General features: G+C 54.6%; 1 protein-coding gene across 1 annotated transcript in view; it reads left to right on the forward strand.

Moving 5' to 3' along the window:
- The first annotated feature begins 1,175 nt into the window (after positions 1–1,175).
- LOC133340716 (histone-lysine N-methyltransferase PRDM9-like) overlaps positions 1,176–23,034 on the forward strand; it is a 120,324-nt gene continuing 98,465 nt past the window's right edge. The window contains exons 1-7 of the mRNA XM_061549107.1: positions 1,176–2,031; positions 9,499–9,552; positions 10,090–10,250; positions 10,695–11,018; positions 12,677–12,877; positions 14,617–14,718; positions 21,358–21,586. Coding sequence (XP_061405091.1) covers positions 1,176–2,031; positions 9,499–9,552; positions 10,090–10,250; positions 10,695–11,018; positions 12,677–12,877; positions 14,617–14,718; positions 21,358–21,586 — 1,927 coding nt within the window. The remainder of the gene's footprint in view (positions 2,032–9,498; positions 9,553–10,089; positions 10,251–10,694; positions 11,019–12,676; positions 12,878–14,616; positions 14,719–21,357; positions 21,587–23,034) is intronic.

Consider the following 23,034-nt stretch of genomic DNA (forward strand, 5'->3'; position numbering starts at 1 on the left):
CCTCCCACTGTATCTGTATCAGATGAAAATTCCTCTGGTACAGCCATCAAAGGCTTCACCAACCACGTGGTCAAAACAGATGTTCAATTATGTTGGAGCCAGAGGACATCCCTGTCACACCCAAAGGTGAACAGGGAATTGCTCTGACTCCCAGCCACGTAGTTTTTAGCCACGTAGCCTGCCCACCATCATGAAGGTCCTTAATAATTGTGAGCAGAGAGTTAGTGACCCCGAAAGCATGAAGAACAACCCAGAGCCCAGGGCTACTGATGGTATCATAGGCCTTGACCATCACCACCACCACCATCATCATCGCTGCCCCTTCTAGCCGTGACTGTGTCCTGCCCGCTGCACGTCTCGTAGCTGCACGTCAACCACGTCCTCTGTCCACCAAGCCCACTTGCCCTTTCTTGACACTTTGAATGACCTTCTTCTTGGTTCTTTCGGTAAAGTCACGTAGAAGGGAAGTAATAAAATAATAAAAATAAAACATAATAAAATAATATAATTAATTTTTATTATTTTATTACTTCCCTTCTACGTGACTTTACCGAAAGAACCAAGAAGATGAATTCCTGCAGTCACGAAAGCTTTAAATCGAAACTTTGAATGACGTCGTTAGAAACCTGCATGCGTGCGTTCTTTAATTCCACGTGTCGTTCATCTTCCTCCTGTCCCGTCGATTTAATTACATGCAGGCATGGAGACACCTTGAGGGTAGCTTGGGGGTGACCTTCATACAGCAGCGGAATTGACCACGGCAGCTGCTGCTGCTGCTGATGATGATTATGATGATAAAGTTACCGATTTGTCCCAACTTTTCCGATGTAACCCCAGGGATCGATGTGTTGTGCCCCGCAGGATTCATTCCGAGGCCGTTCCTTGGCGCAGAGCCTCTAGATCCCAGGGGAGACACGCAAAGCAAGCAGACACCACTCGGCGAGGAGGAGGAGGAGGAGGAGAAGGAGGTGAAGGAAGAGGAGGTGGAGGCCGAAGAGGAGAGAGGACGTGAGTCTGCACCTCACCGTCCGTTTGCTTTTGAATCTCCACCACCGCCGCCGCCGCCGTCGCCACCACCCAGTCGCCCTGGTCCGCCGCTCTCTTCGCATGGCCCCCCAAAAGGGGCTCCCCGCGTTCCTAGAGCACCGCAACCAGGCGGAGAGGTCCCGGGGACCATGATGGCCTTCCCTGGGGCGTCGCCGAGGCGAAGGATTGGAGGGCCCTCTGCGGGCCTCCACCACTTGCTGCCTGGACTGGTGGCCGAGGGGGCCGCGCTCAAGGGCTGCAGGCCGGCCTTCGCCTACCCGGGCCTTCACCTCGAGGTGGGGCCTTCGCCGGGACCCTACGGAGGGGCTCTCCCCGCCGCCGCCGCCACCGCCGCTGTTGTTGCTGCTCCGAACGCGGGGGCGCTGCTACTGCCACCGTCGCAACTACATCAGCACCACCACCATCATCGCGCCTACCATCACCACCATCACCTGCACCATCATGGGAATGGACATCAGCAGCAGCAGCATCTGCAACACCTGCAACAGCAGCAACAGCAGCAGCAACAGCAGCAGCAAGGGAAGTTGACCCCGGCCTTGCCCCTCGCAATGCCCCTGCCGCTGGTGCTGCCCAAGGCCCGTGAAGTTCCGTGTCGCCCAATGCCTTTCCTCCCCATAGGGGGGGAGCCCTCCATCTCTCCGTCCCGTCCCCACCAACATCACCAACATCACCAGCATCAACAACAACAACAACATCAACAACACGGTCAGAACAATCGACAAAACAATCAGCATCATCAACAGCAAACTCAGAACCAGACTCAAGCTCAGCAACAACGTCAACACCACCACCACCATCACCGGCAACAACAACAACAGCAACACCATCAACCACATCATCATCATCATCAGCCACAACATCAAGTGCAACAAAGGTTCTATTTCTCTGAAGCGGAGCTGCACGCGGTGCTGTACGGGAGGTTGGGCCCGCGGGGAGGGGTCGCAGGGCACGCCATCTCGGGCCTTCACCTGGGCCTTCCTGCAGGTGAGAGGACACCACACGCGGGGAGGACACGCAGAGACATAAGGAGGTTGTGGCGAGGCCACGGCGGGGAGAGGGGGGCGAAATCGCGAGGAGATGGAGGAGAGAATATGCGGAGATCCAGGGAGACTAGGGTGGGTCACGTGATGGACACGGGGAGATCACGTGGAGATGCTGGAGATACAGGGAGACTAGGGTGGGTCACGTGGTGGACACGGGGAGATCACGTGGAGATACAGGGAGACTAGGGTGGGTCATGTGATGGACACGGGGAGATCACGTGGAGATGCTGGAGATACAGGGAAACTAGGGTGGGTCACGTGGTGGACACGGGGAGATCACGTGGAGATACTGGAGATACAGGGAGACCAGGGTGGGTCACGTGATGGACACGGGGAGATCACGTGGAGATACTGGCGATCCAGGGAGACTAGGGTGGGTCATGTGATGGACACGGGGAGATCACGTGGAGATATTGGAGATACAGGGAGACTAGGGTGGGTCACGTGATGGACACGGGAGATCACGTGGAGATACTGGAGATACAGGGAGACTAGGGTGGGTCACGTGGTGGACACGGGGAGATCACGTGGAGATACTGGAGATCCAGGGAGACTAGGGTGGGTCACGTGATGGACACGGGGAGATCACGTGGAGATACTGGAGATACAGGGAGACTAGGGTGGGTCACGTGGTGGACACGGGGAGATCACGTGGAGATACTGGAGATACAGGGAGACTAGGGTGGGTCACGTGATGGACACGGGAGATCACGTGGAGATACTGGAGATCCAGGGAGACTAGGGTGGGTCACGTGATGGACACGGGGAGATCACGTGGAGATACTGGAGATACAGGGAGACTAGGGTGGGTCACGTGGTGGACACGGGGAGATCACGTGGAGATACTGGAGATACAGGGAGACCAGGGTGGGTCACGTGATGGACACGGGGAGATCACATGGAGATACTGGAGATACAGGGAAACTAGGGTGGGTCACGTGGTGGACACGGGGAGATCACGTGGAGATACTGGAGATACAGGGAGACCAGGGTGGGTCACGTGATGGACACGGGGAGATCACGTGGAAATACTGGAGATCCAGGGAGACTAGGGTGGGTCATGTGATGGACACGGGGAGATCACGTGGAGATATTGGAGATACAGGGAGACTAGGGTGGGTCACGTGATGGACACGGGAGATCACGTGGAGATACTGGAGATACAGGGAGACTAGGGTGGGTCACGTGGTGGACACGGGGAGATCACGTGGAGATACTGGAGATCCAGGGAGACTAGGGTGGGTCACGTGATGGACACGGGGAGATCACGTGGAGATACTGGAGCTACAGGGAGACTAGGGTGGGTCACGTGGTGGACACGGGGAGATCACGTGGAGATACTGGAGATACAGGGAGACTAGGGTGGGTCACGTGATGGACACGGGGAGATCACGTGGAGATGCTGGAGATACAGGGAGACTAGGGTGGGTCACGTGGTGGACACGGGGAGATCACGTGGAGATGCTGGAGATACAGGGAGACTAGGGTGGGTCACGTGGTGGACACGGGGAGATCACGTGGAGATGCTGGAGATCCAGGGAGACTAGGGGGGTCACGTGATGGACACGGGAGATCACGTGGAGATACTGGAGATACAGGGAGACTATGATGGGTCACGTGGTGGACACGGGGAGATCACGTGGAGATACAGGGAGACTAGGGTGGGTCACGTGGTGGACACGGGGAGATCACGTGGAGATACTGGAGATACAGGGAAACTAGGGTGGGTCATGTGATGGACACGGGGAGATCACGTGGAGATGCTGGAGATACAGGGAAACTAGGGTGGGTCACGTGATGGACACGGGGAGATCACGTGGAGATGCTGGAGATACAGGGAGACTAGGGTGGGTCACGTGATGGACACGGGGAGATCACGTGGAGATACTGGAGATACAGGGAGACTAGGGTGGGTCACGTGATGGACACGGGGAGATCATGTGGAGATACAGGGAGACTAGGGTGGGTCACGTGGTGGACATGGGGAGATCACGTGGAGATGCTGGAGATACAGGGGGACTAGGGTGGGTCACGTGGTGGACACGGGGAGATCACGTGGAGATACTGGAGATACAGGGAGACTAGGGTGGGTCATGTGGTGGACACGGGGAGATCACGTGGAGATACTGGAGATACAGGGAGACTAGGGTGGGTCATGTGGTGGACACGGGGAGATCACGTGGAGATCTTGGAGATACAGGGAGACTAGGGTGGGTCATGTAGAGACACGGGAGACACGGAAAAATGCAGAGAGAGAGAGAGAGAGATGCTGGACATTTTGGAGACAAAGGGAGGATCTCGAACCATGACGAGACACCCAGGAGTCCGGAGACCACGGAGCGACAGAGGAGACACCTGGGACCAAGTGAGACGCAGGCCACCTCGAGATGTGAACTGTGGAGATGTAATACTCGACTCATCTTCATGTAGGCAATTGATTATATTGATGTAAAGTCGCGTAGAATTCCATTCTACGCGACTTTACCGAAAGAACCAAGAAGATGAATCCCTGCAGTCACGGAAGCTTTAAATCGAAATTTATATTGATGTAGTTTATATTTCAGTTTTATATCGGTTCATTATATGGTAGTCATCATATAGTGTAGTCTATACCCAGTTACTTAATGTTAATAGCTCAGCTTATTGGAGAGTATATTGAGTACATTGATTATATTGATGTAGTTTTTTTCTAGTTTTTTCACATCGGTTTATTGTATGGTCGTAGGGTAGAAGCAGTTCTTTCGCGTCAATATGCTAAACTCCTCTGTTGATATGTAAACTCCTTTGTCAAGGCGCTCTGCTCCTCCCACCCAGCTTAAAATACGCTGCCAAGCTTAGCAGTGTCCATTAGGATGCTGTCTTTCCGACAGTTCTGTTCTTCACCTGAGGACGGCTGCTTGTGTTGTGGCCGAAACTTCGTGAGAATTTTATTATGTTTTATTATTTTATTATTTCCCTTCTACGTGACTTTACGGAAAGATCCAAGAATATCAATCCCTGCAGTCACGAAAGTTTTAAATCGAAACGCTGGCGGTGACTTTCATAATTATGCGGAGGTGTTTATAACTCTGGGCGTTTTCTTGGTTGTTTCGGTAAAGTCACGTCGAATGGAAATAATAAAGTAATAAAAATAAAACATAATAAAATATTTTATTATATTATATTCTTTTATTATATGATTTGATAACGTTTATTGTTATTATTTTATTATTTACATTCTACGTGACTTTACCGAAAGAACCAAGAAGATGAATCCCTGCAGTCACGAAAGCTTTAAATCGAAATTTAACTCTGGGCGTTGTTCCCATGCCGTTCGCCAGCGGCGTTTCTTCCCGATCTGGGGGTTGTGGTGAGACTCGAGGATGGAAGCAGCAGCAGCAGCAAAGCGTGGTCCCAGAAGCGAGGTGATCACTGGGACCCCAGTCAGCAGCCAGGAGGAGGTGACTTAATTGAGGTCTTGGTTGAGATGATGGTTGCAGCGTAGCGGTGGTCATCGATGTCGTCGTCGTCGGCGACAACCGCGTGCCAAAAATACTCCCCGTGCGGTCCGCGCGACGTCTCTGCGGAGATTTGTCGGCAAGGGGATGTTCCCCAAGAATCGGCAGCCCAGGAGCCATCCCCGTCTTGTTCTCAGAGCGTCCGTCATGGTGCCTAATTGTTGGCGTTGCTTCGCCCTGCAATCTTGGCAGTGTCGTTGATGAGCTGCCGCTGAAATTGCAGTGATCCTGCCACCGAGCAGACCAGAGATGTGGAGGGGGGAGGGCGGTAAAGTTCAGAAGACGTCAGAATATTTATTCGTACTCGAGCAATCCTATTAGCTGCAAAGCTCTTTTTGCGCACACATATCCAGTAGTTCGCGGCGCTTAACAGCAGGTGCATGCCAGGTCGGCCCTGCAAGTTTCTGTAGCAGGGGGAGGGAACTTGACTTGGTCTTTTTGCGAATCTATTTCATGCGGGGGCTTTGGAAGGGGTCAACTTTCCGTCCACGATAACCCCGCGATATCTGGCACGGAGCGCACCAATTATGCTGCAGTTTGAACGCTGTCGGTACTATGCACACACTCCGCCGGGTCCTGGAGGGCAGAGGTGAAGTTTACAGCCCTGCGGTCTCATGCTCACTCCACGATGGGAAAAGTCACATTTACTGCCATGGTGACCCGAGTCAAGACGAACCTCCCCGGACGGTTTCGTAGCAGTAATGCTCGAATGCTGTGTTGTGTTGTTGTTTGGTGGTGGTGGTGGTGGTGTTGAGGATGACCATGAGTGGTAGAAAATCACCGAGTGTGGTGATGACTGTGACTGCCCAGCGGAGGTTGCTCTACATCTGTAGGGTCTGGTGGTGGTGGGTGGCGGTGGTGACGGTGGTGGCGGTGACAGTGGCAGTGGTGGTGGCAGTGGTGGGTGGCGGCGGTGACGGCGGTGACGGTGGTGGTTGCGCTGGTGGTGGCGGTGGTGGGTGGTGGCGGTGGTGGGTGGTGGCGGTGGTGGTGGTGGTGGTTGTTACGCTGCTGTTGCTACTCTGATCCAGCACTGTGTGGTGACAGCAACGAGGGTTGCTGGATCGCCCCACGGATGTTTCCGACATTCTCTCCCTTTCCGTGGGTGGGCGTCGCCAGCAGAAGGCAGTACAGCAAAGTGTGTGGACTAACCCCCATCTGTTCCACGCTCTCTAGCCCGTGGGTGTTAAGACAGTGCCGTACCCCTAGCTCAGCCAGGTAAAGGCAGGACAGCCAAATGTGGATGAGTCTCTGAACTGTTCCATCTGTAGAGGTGTTGCCCCCTCACTCAAACGCATTCGTTTTCTCCAGGCATTCCGGTATCCTGCAACGTACACATGCCCCTTATGCGAGTGAGCGAATGCTGTGCGCGGTGCGTTCCAAGTTGGCATTATTATAACTTGCAATGCCATCGACAACAGTCTTGGTACGGCATATTGACCGTGATGACATCTTGATCTTACCTTTGAATTATTTTTTTCCTCGCGTCTTAACTAAAACTGTTTTTGCCCATTGAACTGGAAACAGGCAGTCCTCGACGTATAAACACCCGACTTACGAACACCCAACTTACGAACACCTGCACTTACGAACCAACTTCCATGAAACATTTCTTTTTAACATCGACTTAAAACCCGAACTCGCACTCGCAAAATGATTCACGGAACTATTTTGTTCAGCGGAGCGATCCTCCACGAGATGTAATTAGTCGGCCTCGCGCTGGGAGTGTGTGTGAAAGTGTGTGTGCTCGCGAGCATTGCCCCCGTGTGTGTGTGCGGGGAGTGGTAGTGCATGGTTTGCTCGCTGTGCTACTAACCCGGTTACCCGAGTTCGATTCCCGCTCAGGCAATCACCGGTTGACGATTATCTGAACGGGTCCTAGGCCTCCGCTAGGTTGACTCGGCCTCAAATGAGTATGTGGCACGGTGCGTAAACATCGCCACTGCGGAGTCAAAGGTGGCCGGGCGCGGTGCTGGTCACCCACCCCCTCGTGTGCTGTTGGCCGGCCTTCATAGACGCTGCTCACTAACAGCACTTGCCCCAACAGTATCAGAGACCATGCATGAATATTTGCCGTTAAGTTTGGTGCGAGTGTAAGAGTGCGTGGGGCACGTGTGTGCGAGTGTATGCAGGTGTAAACATCGCCACGAGGGAGACAAAGGCGGCCGGGCGTGGTGGTGCTAGTCACCCACTCTCTCGTGTGCCGTGCCGATCTTCATAGGTGCAGATCGCTAACAGAACTCCACCAATAGTCCGTTAAGGCTGTACGGGGGGATCGTTGTCTTTGTGTGCAGGTGTATTGTGTGCGTACGAGGGTGTGTCTGTGTGTATATGTGTGTACGAGTGTGTGGGAATCTGTGCGTGCGTATGTGTAATGACGACGACTGTTGAGATGGCACTTTATTGAAGACACGTTCACTTGACATCAGGCGGAGACCCCCACCGCAACAGCCCCGAGTCTCCCGCGCAGGTCCCCCTTTTATACCTACACGAGGCCACGCCCCCCTTCTCGATCATTCTCGCTGACTCTGAACGCTCGCTCCACCGGCAGACTCCACCGTCCTCTTCCGTCACCCGACCACGCTCCCTTCTCAATCATTCTCGTAGCCACCAGTCCCCTCGTACTCACAACTGATACCCCTGTCATTACCTCCCATGGCTACCAGTCCCTTCGCACTCACAACTGACTCCCCTGTCATTACCTCCCATGGCCGCCAGTCTCTTCGTACTCACAACTGACTCCCCTGTCACTACCTCCCATGGCCACCAGTCCCTTCACACTCACAGCTGACTCCCCTGTCATTACCTCCCGTAGCCACCAGTCCCTTCGCACTCACAACTGACTCCCCTGTCATTACCTTCCGTGGCCACCAGTCTCTTCGCACTCACAACTGATGCCCCAGTCATTACCTCCCGTGGCCACCAGTCCCTTCGCCCTCACAGCTGACTACCCTGTCATTACCTCCCGTGGCCACCAGTCCATTCGCACTCACAACTGATGCCCCTGTCATTACCTCCCGTGGCCACCAGTCCCTTCGCACTCACAACTGATGCCCCTGTCATTACCTCCCGTGGCCACCAGTCCCTTCGCACTCACAACTGATACCCCTGTCATTACCTCCCGTGGCCACCAGTCCCTTCGCACTCACAACTGATTCCCCTGTCATTACTTCCCGTGGCCACCAGTCCCTTCACACTCACAACTGACTCCCCTGTCATTACCTCTCATGGCCACCAGTACCTTCGCACTCACAACTGACTCCCCTGTCATTGCCTCCCGTAGCCACCAGTCCCTTCACACTCACAACTGACTCCCCTGTCATTACCTCCCGTGACCACAAGTCCCTTCACACTCACAGCTGACTCCCCTGTCATTGCCTCCCGTAGCCACCAGTCCCTTCGCACTCACAACTGACTCCCCTGTTATTACCTCCCGTGGCCACCAGTCTCTTCGCACTCACAACTGATGCCCCAGTCATTACCTCCCGTGGCCACCAGTCCCTTCGCACTCACAACTGATGCCCCTGTCATTACCTCCCGTAGCCACCAGTCCCTTCGTACTCACAACTGATGCCCCTGTCATTACCTCCCGTGGCCACCAGTCCCTTCGCACTTACAACTGACTCCCCTGTCATTACCTCCCGTGCCGACTAGTCAACTCACACCGCATACAGGCTCTATTGAAGTTACACATGTACGTGTTGTGTGTGTGCATCCTTGAAGAGGCGGAAAGAAGCGATGGGGAGAGAGTGGGGAGAGATGAATGGAGAGAGATCCCAACGGGGCAGAGAGAGAGATACCCCGGCCCCCACCCCACCTCCCACCCGCACCTGCCCCCCGGCTCCTCCCTTTACCTCCTCTCACACGTCCGCGGTGTGCCTCCCTCACCTGTTCGTCTTTGCCTCTCCCAGGTGTGAGGCCTCAGACTGTGCCACTGGATCGCGAGTCTCTCAACCTCCCTGAAGGTGCGTTGGGTGTGACGGTAGTGACCCGTGTCTCTCACGTGCACCCCGTGTCTCTCACGTGCATGCGAGACGTAGTCACACGTGTCTCTCACGTGCACCCCGTGTCTCTCACGCGAGACATAGTCCCACGTGTCTCTCACGCGCACCCCGTGTCTCTCACGTCTACGCGAGACGTAGTCCCACGTGTCTCTCACGCGCACCCCGTGTCTCTCACGCGCACCCCGTGTCTCTCACGTCTACGCGAGACGTAGTCCCACGTGTCTCTCACGCACACCCCGTGTCTCTCACGTCTACGCAAGACGTAGTCACCTGTGTCTCTCACGTGCACCCTGTGTCTCTCACGCGCACCCCGTGTCTCTCACGTCTACGCGAGACGTAGTCACCCGTGTCTCTCACGTCTACGTGAGACGTAGTCCCACGTGTCTCTCACGTGCATCCCGTGTCTCTCACGTCTACGCGAGACGTAGTCACACGTGTCTCTCACGTCTATGCGTGAGACATAGTCACACGTGTCTCTCACGTGCACGCGTGAGACAGGCCTCAGCATCCTGCACACGTGGCTGGGCACCGAGGCGCACTACGGGGTGTTCTGCACGCGGGGCCTCGTGGCGCGGGGCACGCGCTTCGGGCCCTACGCGGGCCGCGTCGTCTCGCCCAGCGAGATCAAGACGCACGACGACAACTCGCACATGTGGGAGGTGAGAGTCCGTCTTGCTCGCTCGCTCGCACGAACACCGACGCGTGTGTGTGTGTGTGTGCGTGTGTGGGAGACTCACGAGTCGCGAGCTCGAAATTCTCGACAGCAGTGACCACGGTCGCACCGCAACTACCGTCACCTTCTACGGACGACAACCCCACCCCCACCACAATCACCATCACCACCACCATCTCATCCCTTCATCATCCATGACGTCGACCTCTAGTTCCACCATCACCTCCTCCACTGCCACGTTCTCCTTACCCCTACCTCTACCACTCTGCCACCTTTCCACTTCCTCCAAAACCTCATGCCACTCATCCCCCAAACACCCCCAAACCGCCCAAATCTGAAGCTTATCTTTGTTTTCCTGCCCTGGTCTCCCCCTCCACCACAACAAACCCTCCATTCAACACTCCGCCCCCTACTGCCTCCCACCCCACAGATTTTCGAGGGGGGCCGCCTGAGCCACTTCATCGACGGGCGCGGCGCGGCGGGCAACTGGATGTCGCTGGTGAACTGCGCGCGGAGCTCCTCCGAGCAGAACCTCGTGGCGCTGCAGAGCGGCCGCTCCATCGTGTACGAGGCGAGCCGCGACGTCCCCTCGGGCCGCGAGCTCCTCGTGTGGTACGGCGAGTCCGCCTACCTGCAGTTCCTGGGCATCCCCGTGGGGCTCAGGCTCCCGACGGCCGCGGCCTCGAGTCCCGGAGCGGGCCCGGGACGCGGGCCGGGACCCGGGCCGGGCGGCGGAGACGCGGCGAGCCCCGCGGCGGAAGACGCGGAGGCCGCGGCGGCCGGGGTGGGCGCCGCCGGCGGCGGCGACGGCGGTCTGATGATGGTGATGGCGGCCGCGGCGGCGGCGGTGAAAACGACGGTGATGGCGATGGCGGTGGGCGATGGGAGGATGGCAGGAGGAGGAGACGTGGAAGGATATGGAGAGGCGGTCACGGCTGATGGTACGATGGTGGTTGGTGTCGATAGCAAAGTAGCTCGCAGCGCCTCACCTATTCCCCATGCTTCAGGGAAAGAAAGGTGATCTGATCTCCGACCCCCAGGAATGGGTCTGGCAGCTTTACCGAGCATTTCTGTGAGGTCTTGTGGGAGATAAAACCCCTCGGCTGAAACAACATCATGGGGAAAGGGGGGCTTTGATCCTGCTGGGGCTGCGGTGCCTCAAACATTGGAAGAAGTTGTCACCCCCTGTGAGTGGCTGGATGGTGTGCCATCTGTTGAGGAAGTGCGAAGGACGATCCAGAGCATGAGACCAGGTAAATCGCACATCCGATTAGCACGGTTGGCTACGTACGGTGCGAAGGAAGTTCAACGTACATACAAAGCAGCAGGTAGAGATGACCTCTCAAAGTAACTGCTGAGAGAGGGTGGCGTGCAAACTCCTCTATGCCACATCATTACAATGGGGCTGGTCCACACGACCAGTTCCGCATGATTCCAAGGATGCTCTGGTGGTCCTCCATGTTCTTTTTTTATCGGGACTGTTCTGATTGCAAAAACTTTTGGGCCATCTCGCTCCTCAGTGCTGGTAAAGGCCCTGGAAAGAATAATTAAACATCGCCTTGCCAGCCACGCTGAGGAGAGGCTCGCAAAGCCCCAATGTGCACGGACCCCATTTGTTCTGTTAGTCTCCTCCAGCAGAGGTGTAGGTAATATCAACGGGACCTACATCTCTGCGTTGTTTGGCCTGGTCAAGGCCTCTGATGCTATCAATAGATCAGGGCTTTGGGTTGTTGTGCGTGCTTTCAGAGTCCCTGACTCTGCTCACAATCATTTGAGGACCTTTATGATGGTGGGCAGGTCTGGCTGATGCTGCGTGGATGGGAGTAGGAGACATTTCCTGTTCACCTTGGGGCTCCACAAGGATTTTTTTCTGGCCCTTACACTATTTAAGATCTTCTTTGACCACGCAGTTCAAGACTTTCCCTGACTGTACCAGAGGGATCTTAATCTGGTACAGGTAAAATTGGAGGCTGGCTGTTGCCCGGGTGCGGTCGAGCGATAGCTCCCTGTTGTTCAACTATATTGCATATGTTGATGATCTGGTAAGTGGAGACATTACTGCTGAACCTGGAGCATGCCTCTAAGAGATGGGGCCTCACCATCAGCTCCACCACTACGGACCCGGCGGCCCGAGCTCGATTGCCACTCACGGCCAACACCGGTGACGATCATCTGAACCGTTGCTGGGCCTCTCCTAGGTCGACTCAGCCTCAAACGAGCACCTGGTGCGGTGTTTAAACATCGGGAGACGAAGGCGGCACGGCGTGGCGTTGGCCACCCGACCCCGTCGTGCGCCGTGCCGGCCTTCGCAGGTGCTGCTCGCCTTCACAGCACTTGCCCCGGCGGTCTGTTAAGTCTACACGGGAGGGGGGACCTTTGTCTTATCCCTTGCCGTGTGGCGTGCACGCAGAGAGCGGCGAGGGCTACCGCTGCGAGCGCTGCGGCAAGGTGTTCGCGTACCGCTACTACCGCGACAAGCACCTCAAGTACACGCGCTGCGTGGACCTCGGCGACCGCAAGTACCCGTGCAACCTGTGCACCCGCTCCTTCGAGAAGCGCGACCGCCTGCGCGTGCACATCCTGCACGTGCACGAGAAGCACCGGCCGCACAAGGTACGTGGGCGTGTGCGTGCGGGCGTGTACATGTGTGCGGCAGAGGTCGCAAACGGGTTTTGATTCCTTACCCGTACCCGTACCCGGCCGCACCAGGGTCGCAAACGGTTACCCGGGTTAACCGTACCCGTACCCGATACTCGGCCGGGTACGGGTAGCCGGGTATCGAGTAGGGTACGGGTATCGGGTACCCGATTGCGACATGTCACGTGCGGGCGTGTACGTACGGGCGGGCGGGCGGGCTCGAGTTCGATTCTTTTCTTTCCCACCACATTTAGAAACGTGCACCTGAGGTTATTTAAATTCTGTTTGGGGCTACAAATGTCCAAATGGTGGGGCCGCCTTGTTGAGCGTTTTCATTTGTGGCCAGGTCGCTTCTGAAAAAGAGGTTAATACCTCCGTGGGCTTTGTCTGGTAGGATGCAGATGGTTTAGTTGTATTTGTTTTGGTGATTTGTTTTTGTAATATTTGTTGTTGTAATGTGTTTACAAGTTGCCCCTACTGGACATCTGTGAGAAAGAGCTTATTAGCTCATCGGACTCCTCCTGTAGTTTAAATAAATATTCTGATTCTGATATGTGTGCGAATATACGCGTGCACGTGACTATGAGCACCAAGCAGTGTACGTGTCAATCTTGATTGAGGCTTTCGTGACAGCAGGGATTCATACTCTTTGTTTCTTTCGGTAAAGTCACGTGGGTAGAAAAAATAAAACAAAATGAAAAATAAAACAGATCGCGACGTTTCGATCGCAACACAAGCGGTCGTGTCTTCAGGCGGGAAAAAATAATCCGGTGGTGGAACTGCTGAGCCGGCGAGAGAGCTGTTACAACAAGGTTATATCTTGTGTCGATAAGCTAGCTCTTGCTTGCTCCTCGCTTGCTTGCCATCGAAACGTCGTCCTATATTATTTTCATTTCTTTCGATTTAAAGCTTCTTTCGTGACTGCAGGGATTCCTCTTCTTGGTTCTTTCGGTAAAGTCACGTAGAAAGGAAGTAATAAAATAATAAAAATAAAACATTTTTATGTTTCGATTTAAAGCTTTCGTGACTGCAGAGATTCATCTTCTTGGTTCTTTCGGTAAAGTCACGTAGAAGGGAAGTAATAAAATAATACAAATAAAACATAATAAAATAATTCTCACGACGTTTCGGCCACAACGCAAGCAGCCGTCCTCAGGTGAAGAACAGGTCTGTCGAGACGACAGCGTCTGAATGTCGCCTCGACAGACCTGGACACGTGGTCTTTTGACAGTGAAGCTTCCTCCGAGTTGGGTGTGTTTGCCGTTAATGGAGGGACGGAGTTGCCTTTCACGCACCTCATCCTCGTGCTGTGAAAGCCTCTACGGGAGAATCATCAAGTCCACGCACATATATTTGTATGCGCTCCAAACCCGGCGACCCGAGATCCATTCCCGCTCACGGCCAACACCAGTGACGACTATCTGAGCCGGTCCTGGGCCTCCGCTAGGTCGGCTCAGCCTCAAATGAGTACCTGGTGCGGTGTCTAGTAAACATCGCCACTGGGGAGACAAAGGCGGCCGGGCGTTGTGCTGGCCACCCACCCCCTCGTGTGCCTTAGGTGCTCGCTGACAGAACTTGCACCAACAGTCTGTGTTCCCAGTCTATGCGGGGAACCTTTGTCTTGTTCAACACGGGTGAGCGGTGGTGTATCGGTTCGGGTAACTGCGCTACGAACCCGGATAACTGACCTGTCCTCATCTTCTTTGTCAACACAGTGCACCGTGTGCGGCAAGAGCTTCTCGCAGTCGTCCAGCCTCAACAAGCACATGCGCGTCCACTCCGGCGAGAGGCCCTACAAGTGCGTCTACTGCAGCAAGGTCAGGGTCCATCCGCTGAAGGATGAGCGCGCATCGGCCCGTCTCTCGCTGAACTAAACGATTGTTTATTTCGATTTAAAATTCTTCGCCTGAGGACGGCTGCTTGCGTTGTGGCCGAGGCGTCGTGAGAATTGTTTTGTTGTGTTTTATTGTTTTGTTGTTTCCCTTCTACGTGACTTTACCGAAAGAACCAAGAAGATTGTTTATTTATTCTTTCTTCACTGCCACAGGTGAGGCCCACTCGGCCTAGACGTAGCTCTGCTCTTTGGTTCTTTCGGTAAAATCGCGTAGGTAGAAATAAAATTAAACAAAACACGACGTTTCGATCGCAACACAAGCCGGTCTCCATCAGCTGGGACAACCACAGCAAGAACATTTCTGAAGTCGGGCCAACGGGTGAAGACTGCTTGTGTTGCGATCGAAACGTCGTGATTTGGTTTATTGTGTTTCGACTCACGTGACTTCACCGAAAGGACCAAAGAGTGTGGATGCCTGCAGTCACGAAAGCTTCAAATCAAGATTATGACGCACCTTTATCTCAGCAGCGACCCTGGCAATCGCGAATGATGGCTCAACCAAGGTGGTTTATCATCATCGTCACGTGGGTCTGTAGAGCAGCAGCCACGATGCTCTGAAGCGCGTGGCGTTGATTTTCAATGTGCAGGGGGGAACACCTGGAGAAGCCGACACAGAGTCAAAGGGACCACGGGGAATGAGACACAGAGATTCCAAATCTACAGCAGCAGGCGTCAGGGTCGGGATCGAACCCACGACCTCCTGCATATCAGGCGAGGGAGTTAACATCTCGATACCGTGATGATGATCAGAGAGAGAGAGAGAGAGACACGCAATCTCCAGGGTCAGGATCGAACCCACGACCTCCTGTAGACCAAGCGAGGTAGTTGACATCTCGACACCGTGATGATGATCAGAGAGAGAGAGAGACGCAATCTCCAGGGTCAGGATCGAACCCACGACCTCCTGCATATCAGGCGAGGGAGTTAACATCTCCGAGCCACTGCCGATGATGATCAGAGAGAGAGAGAGAGAGACACGCAATCTCCAGGGTCAGGATCGAACCCTCGACCTCCTGCATATCAGGCGAGGGAGTTAACATCTCCGAGCCACTGCCGATGATGATGAGAGAGAGAGAGAGAGAGACACGCAATCTCCAGGGTCAGGATCGAACCCTCGACCTCCTGCATATCAGGCGAGGGAGTTAACATCTCCGAGCCACTGCCGATGATGATGAGAGAGAGAGAGAGAGACACGCAATCTCCATGGTCAGGATCGAACCCTCGACCTCCTGCATATCAGGCGAGGTAGTTGACATCTCCGAGCCACTGCCGATGATGATCAGAGAGAGAGAGAGACACGCAATCTCCAGGGTCAGGATCGAACCGTCGACCTCCTGCAAACCAGGCGAGGAAGTTGACATCTCGATACCGTGATGATGATGAGAGAGAGAGAGAGAGAGACACGCAATCTCCAGGGTCAGGATCGAACCCACGACCTCCTGGATACCAGGCGAGGAAGTTAACATCTCCGAGCCACTGCCGATGATGATCAGAGAGAGAGAGAGACACGCAATCTCCATGGTCAGGATCGAACCCACGACCTCCTGGATACCAGGCGAGGGAGTTAACATCTCCGAGCCACCGCCGATGCAGTAGCAAGAGTCCCGCTGTGGAGTTCCGTCTCTCTCTCTCTCCATGGGGATGTCGGTGGACCGTCCCCCTCGATGGAGGGTGTTTGCCCTATACTCTTAGGTTTTTTCGGTAAAGTCACGTAGGTAAAAATAGATAAATAGTAAATAATAAATTAAATAAAAATAATAGAAATAATATAATGAATCACGACGTTTCGGAGGCAACACAAGCTTCCTTCATCGGGTGTAAAAAGGCACAGCAAAATAACTGTAGTTGGAGTTATTTGTGATGGGGCATTATTATATAGGGTAAGAGGAGGAGGGGGGAGGAGCCAAGGAAGGGGGGGGGGGGTTTGGGGGGGTGTGGGGGGAGCCAGGAAGGTGATCCTAGAGTGTTTGCCCTCCTTTACGGTGAGGGTGGAGAATCACCGTACCGGTGGCATCGCATTCAGAGGATTTTGCCCGCTTGCTGTACAGTTTTTTTTGCCACGTGATGAAGCCACTTCGTGTTGAGCCGTCATTCGTGGGACAAAAAAAACCTACGTAGCTGGGTGGCCCTTACCTGGTAGGCATAAAAAAATGGTTTAGTTTCTTAGATTAGTTTACAATAAATGAACTGCATCGTTATTGATGCACAGCTTTAAATGTCTAGGAATATTTCCCTGTGTCCCCACCATCTCCTGGACCGTGGCGGTCCCCCACTCACCCAACTGCCCCCCGTCAACTGTCCCCTCCCCCCTTAACTGCTCGCTCTGACTGCCCCCCCAAACTGCCCCTCCCCAACTGCCCCTCCCCAACTGCCCCTGCCCAACTGCCCCCCCCCTAACTGCCCCCCCCCAACTGCCCCTCCCCAACTGCCTCTCCCCAACTGCCCTTCCCCAACTGCAGCTCCCCCAACTGCCCTTCCCCAACTGCCCCTCCCCAACTGCCTCTCCCCAACTGCCCCTCCCCAACTGCCCTTCCCCAACTGCAGCTCCCCCAACTGCCCCTCCTAACTGTCCCCCCCCCCAACTGCCCCTCTCCAACTACCCCCCCCAACTGCCCCTCCCAACTGCCCCTCCCCAACTGTCCCTCCCCAACTGCCCCTCCCCAACTGCCCCCCCAACTGCCCCTCCCCAACTGCCCCTCCCCAACTGCCCTTCCCCAACTGCACCTCCCCCAACTGCACCTCCCCCAACTGCACCTCCCCCAACTGCACCTCCCCAACTGCCCCTCCCCAACTGCCCCTCCCCAACTGCCCCTCCCCAACTGCCCCTCCCCAACTGCCCTTCCCCAACTGACCCTCCCCAACTGCCCCTCCCCAACTGCCCCTCCCCAACTGCCCTCCCCAACTGACCCTCCCCCAACTGCACCTCCCCCAACTGCCCCTCCCCAACTGCCCCTCCCCAACTGCCCCTCCCCAACTGCCCTTCCCCAACTGACCCTCCCCAACTGCCCCTCCCCAACTGCCCCTCCCAACTGCCCCTCCCCAACTGACCCTCCCCCAACTGCACCTCCCCCAACTGCCCCTCCCCAACTGCCCCTCCCCAACTACCCCTCCCCAACTGCCCCTCCCCAACTGCCCTTCCCCAACTGCCTCTCCCCAACTGCCCCTCCCCAACTGCCCCTCCCCAACTGCCCCTCCCCAACTGCCCCTCCCCAACTGCCCCTCCCATCTGCCCTCCCCAACTGCCTCTCCCCAACTGCCCCTCCCCAACTGCCTCTCCCCAACTGCCTCTCCCCAACTGCCCCTCCCCAACTGCCCCTCCCCAACTGCCTCTCCCCAACTGCCCCTCCCCAACTGCCCCTCCCCAACTGCCTCTCCCCAACTGCCCCTCCCCAACTGCCTCTCCCAACTGCCCCTCCCCAACTGCCCCTCCCCAACTGCCCCTCCCAACTGCCCCTCCCCAACTGCCCCTCCCCAACTGCCCCTCCCCAACTGCCTCTCCCCAACTGTCCCCCCCAACTGCCCCCCCAACTGTCCCCCCCAACTGCCCCTCCCCAACTGCCCTCCCCAACTGCCCCTCCCCAACTGCCCCTCCCAACTGCCTCTCCCCAACTGCCCCTCCCCAACTGCCCCTCCCCAACTGCCCCTCCCCAACTGCCTCTCCCCAACTGCCCCTCCCCAACTGCCCCTCCCCAACTGCCCCTCCCCCAACTGCCCCTCCCCAACTGCCCTTCCCCAACTGCCCCCCCCAACTGCCCCTCCCCAACTGCCCCTCCCCAACTGCCTCTCCCCCAACTGCCCCTCCCCAACTGCCCCCCCAACTGCCCCTCCCCAACTGCCCCTCCCCAACTGCCCCTCCCCAACTGTCCCCCCCCCCAACTACCCCCCCCCCAACTGCCCCCACCTCCCCAACTGCCCTCACTCCCAAACTGCCCCTCCCCACTGCCCCCCCCCCCCTCCCATATTCTGGATGATATTGGTTGTGAAAGCCTACGCGTTGAACTAACTCTATGGGTCTCTGTGTAACTCTATGGGTCTCTGTGTATCTCTATGGGTCTCTGTGTAACTCTATGGGTATCTGTGTATCTCCATGGGTCTCTGTGTATCTCTATGGGTCTATGTAACTCTATGGGTATCTGTGTATCTCTATGGGTCTCTGTGTATCTCTATGGTTATCTGCGTAACTCTATGGGTCTCTGTGTAACTCCATGGGTCTCTGTGTACCTCTATGGGTCTCTGTGTAACTCTATGGGTCTCTGTGCAACTCTATGGGTCTCTGTGTAACTCTATGGGTCTCTGTGTATCTCTATGGGTCTCTATGTATCTCTATGGGTCCTCTGTGTATCTCTATGGGTCTCTGTGTAACTCTATGGGTCTCTGTGTATCTCTATGGGTCTCTGTGTATCTCTATGAGTCTCTGTGTAACTCTATGGGTCTCTGTATAACTCTATGGGTCTCTGTGTAACTCTATGGGTCTCTGAGTAATTTTATGGGTCTCTGTGTAACTCTATGGGTCTCTGTGTAACTCTATGTGTCTCTGTGTAACTCTATGGGTCTCTGTGTAACTCTATGGGTCTCTGTGTATCTCTATGGGTCTCTGTGTAACTCTATGGGTCTCTGTGTAACTCTATGTGTCTCTGTGTATCTCTATGTGTCTCTGTGTAACTCTATGGGTCTCTGTGTAACTCTATGGGTCTCTGTGTAACTCTATGGGTCTCCTGTGTAACTCTATGGGTCTCTGTGTATCTCTATGGGTCTCTGTGTAACTCTATGGGTCTCTGTGTATCTCTATGGGTCTCTGTGTAACTCTATGGGTCTCTGAGTAATTCTATGGGTCTCTGTGTAACTCTATGGGTCTCTGTGTAACTCTATGGGTCTCTGTGTAACTCTATGGGTCTCTGTGTAACTCTATGGGTCTCTGAGTAATTCTATAGGTCTCTGAGTAACTCCATGGGTCTCTGTGTAACTCTATGGGTCTCTGTGTACCTCTATGGGTCTCTGTGTAACTCTATGGGTCTCCAGTGTGCAGGATATAGATTTATTTATGGACTTGTTTCCTGGTTCCTTTTCATATTCTTAGGTTTTTTTCGGTAAAGTCATGTAGGTAAAAAATTAAAATTAAAATTAATAAAAGTAAAATAAAATAAAATAATCCTGGTTCCTTCCGTAAGGCCGTAGTCCGCTTTAGAGTTTCACCCCCTCCACCGCCCCTACAACAATGGAGTGTTCCGGCCCATTGCCACTTCAGTCCACCCACACAATTGATGATTGGTTCAGACCTCGCAAGGGAAATGTGTGTCGTAAACCCTCCTCCACCCCACCAAAAAATGAAATCTGTATTCTGAATCATAATATCGGTCGTGTTAAATTTACCCATTTCTGTTTGTTGTGTCCAACACCACTACACACACCACCACACACACACATACACCACCACACACACACCACACACACACATACACCACCACTACACACACCACCACACACACACATACACCAATACACACACACCCCACACACACATACCACCACACACACACCATACACACACACCCCCCACACACACACCACCACACATATACACCAACACATATATACCACCACACGTACCCCACACACACACATACACCAATACACACACCCCACACATACGCCACATCCACACACCACCACCACACACACTGCCACCACACAAAAACGCCACACACTCACACACCACACACACGACCCCACACACCCCACACTCACACACCCACACACACACCACCACACACACACGACACCCACACACACGACACACACCACCCCACACACACCTCCACACATATACACCAACACATATATACCACCACACACACCACCCCACACTCACACACACACCACACCCATACACCACACACACTCCACCCCACACACACACCACACACATGACACACACACCACCATACACACGCACGCCACACCCATACACCACACACACACCACCCCACACACACACCACACCCATACACCACACACACTCCACCCCACACACACACCACACACATCACACACACACCACCATACACACGCACGCCACACCCATACACCACACACACACCACCCCACACACACACCACACCCATACACCCCACACACCACACACGCCCACACAACTACACTCACACACACACTCACACACAACCACACACACACCACACACACTCACACCCACATACACCACACACACCCCACACACACCACACACACTCACACACACACCACACACCACCCCACACTCACACACTCACCCACACAACCACACACCACACACACTCACACCCACATACACCACACACACCCCACACACACCACACACACACACACACCACACACACACACTCACACACACAACCACACACCACACCCCACACACCACACACACACTCACACACACCACACACCACCACACACACACACCACTCACACACCACCCACACACCACCCACACACCACACACACACCACACACACGCACACACACACGCCCACCCACACACCCACACACACACACGCACGCGCGCCAGGCGTTCACCGCGTCGTCCATCCTGCGCACCCACATCCGCCAGCACTCGGGCGAGAAGCCCTTCAAGTGCCGCCACTGCGGCAAGGCGTTCGCGTCGCACGCGGCGCACGACAGCCACGTGCGGCGGACGCACGCCAAGGAGAAGGCGAGCCTGGCGTGCGGAGCCTGCGGCAAAGCGTTTGCGCAGCCCTACGAGCTCAAGTTCCACCTCAAGATACACGCCGGAGAAGGTGACGATGCTTGTGATATGGCGCGACGAGGGAATATTGTTCGGGGAGAAAGTTTTTGGAATGAGCAGCGAGACCTTGGATCGCGAGCGTGGTCCGTGTCCGGGAAACGTGCTCGTCATCCAAAGCGCTCGTGTATCAAAGCGGATTTCCCCGTGAGAAGCAATGGAAACTCGGAAGGTTCGTTCCACAACCCAAAAAATACTGTGTTCGTATAAAAATTATTAATGCAAAATACCTTTTTCTATTTTGATTATTCAAATTTTAGATAAAGTAATCAAATGTATTAATTAGATGTAATCGTGGCTGGTGTGAGGGAGACGAGAGAGAGGAGAGGAGGATTATTGTGTAGGACGACTTCCACTTGCAGTACAGCTACTAAAGAAGTCACTACACTTGGACACAAAATACAAAAAATGCTTTACGCACACACACACGTGGTCACAACACTATATAGTAAACAGTCGACGCTCGCACGGATGTTGACCATACGAGTGAGGCACGCCGACTGAGACCGAGCATGGGAGACGATTACCCACAATCCCGCAGCGAGAGAGAAAGAGAGAAGAACCATCGGCTCAGCTGTGATCACGTGACGCTCGGCAGACAAAGCGTATTTACTGTACGTACTGCTCGTATTGCAAGACCTCGCTCGTTTACCAAATTAATATTGAATTAACATTTCTGCTCGTCTTGCAAAAACACTCGCAGACTAAGTTACTCGCAATCCAAGGTTTCACTGCACACACACACATATATACATATATAAAAGCGCGGATATGAATTGGATGCAACGCGAGCGAGCGGAGGTGTGTTGCCGCGGGGGGTGGTAAGCGGCCGCCCAGCTGCTTCGGAGTAGACGTCGCACGAGGCATCGGGATGCTGCTGGATCGGTGGGATGCTGCTGGATCGGTGGGATGCTGCTGGATCGGTGGGACGCTGCTGGATGCTTCTTGGATGCGACTCATGCGCCTCGCTCATTGCTCGGGCCTGCGTTGCACGTCTCGCGCCTTGTCGCCGACTGCCGTGCTTTAGCCCCCCATGTTATTTCCGAGTTTGTTTAAACGGTATTTTTCGATAACGCGCTGTTCTCCAGGAACGCAAAAGTACTACCACCACTCTATAGGAGGACACACCGTGCCTGGCCTCGCAAGACAAAGGTCCCCTCCGTAGAGCATTCGCCGACTTGGGGCCGTCTGGAACGCTCCTCTTCCGATGTTAGGAATGCCACTGGAGCTACGCACGTTTAAATGATCTAAATCAGGGGCTTGGTCAGACTGCGGCTCTTCAAGGACTGATTTAGTGATGTCGTCTTGTATTCACGTACCATTGCGGCTCTTAGAATAGTGAGTTTTGTTTACCAATTCGAGAAAAATGAAAGCATTCAAGCATTTTATGAATTGCGACTATTTAATGATAATGACGTAAAACATACAATAATTGATGTACTC

This window comes from Lethenteron reissneri, chromosome 10, assembly GCF_015708825.2.
Source record: "Lethenteron reissneri isolate LAM-NWPU_2019-01 chromosome 10, ASM1570882v1, whole genome shotgun sequence".
NCBI lineage: Eukaryota > Metazoa > Chordata > Hyperoartia > Petromyzontiformes > Petromyzontidae > Lethenteron > Lethenteron reissneri.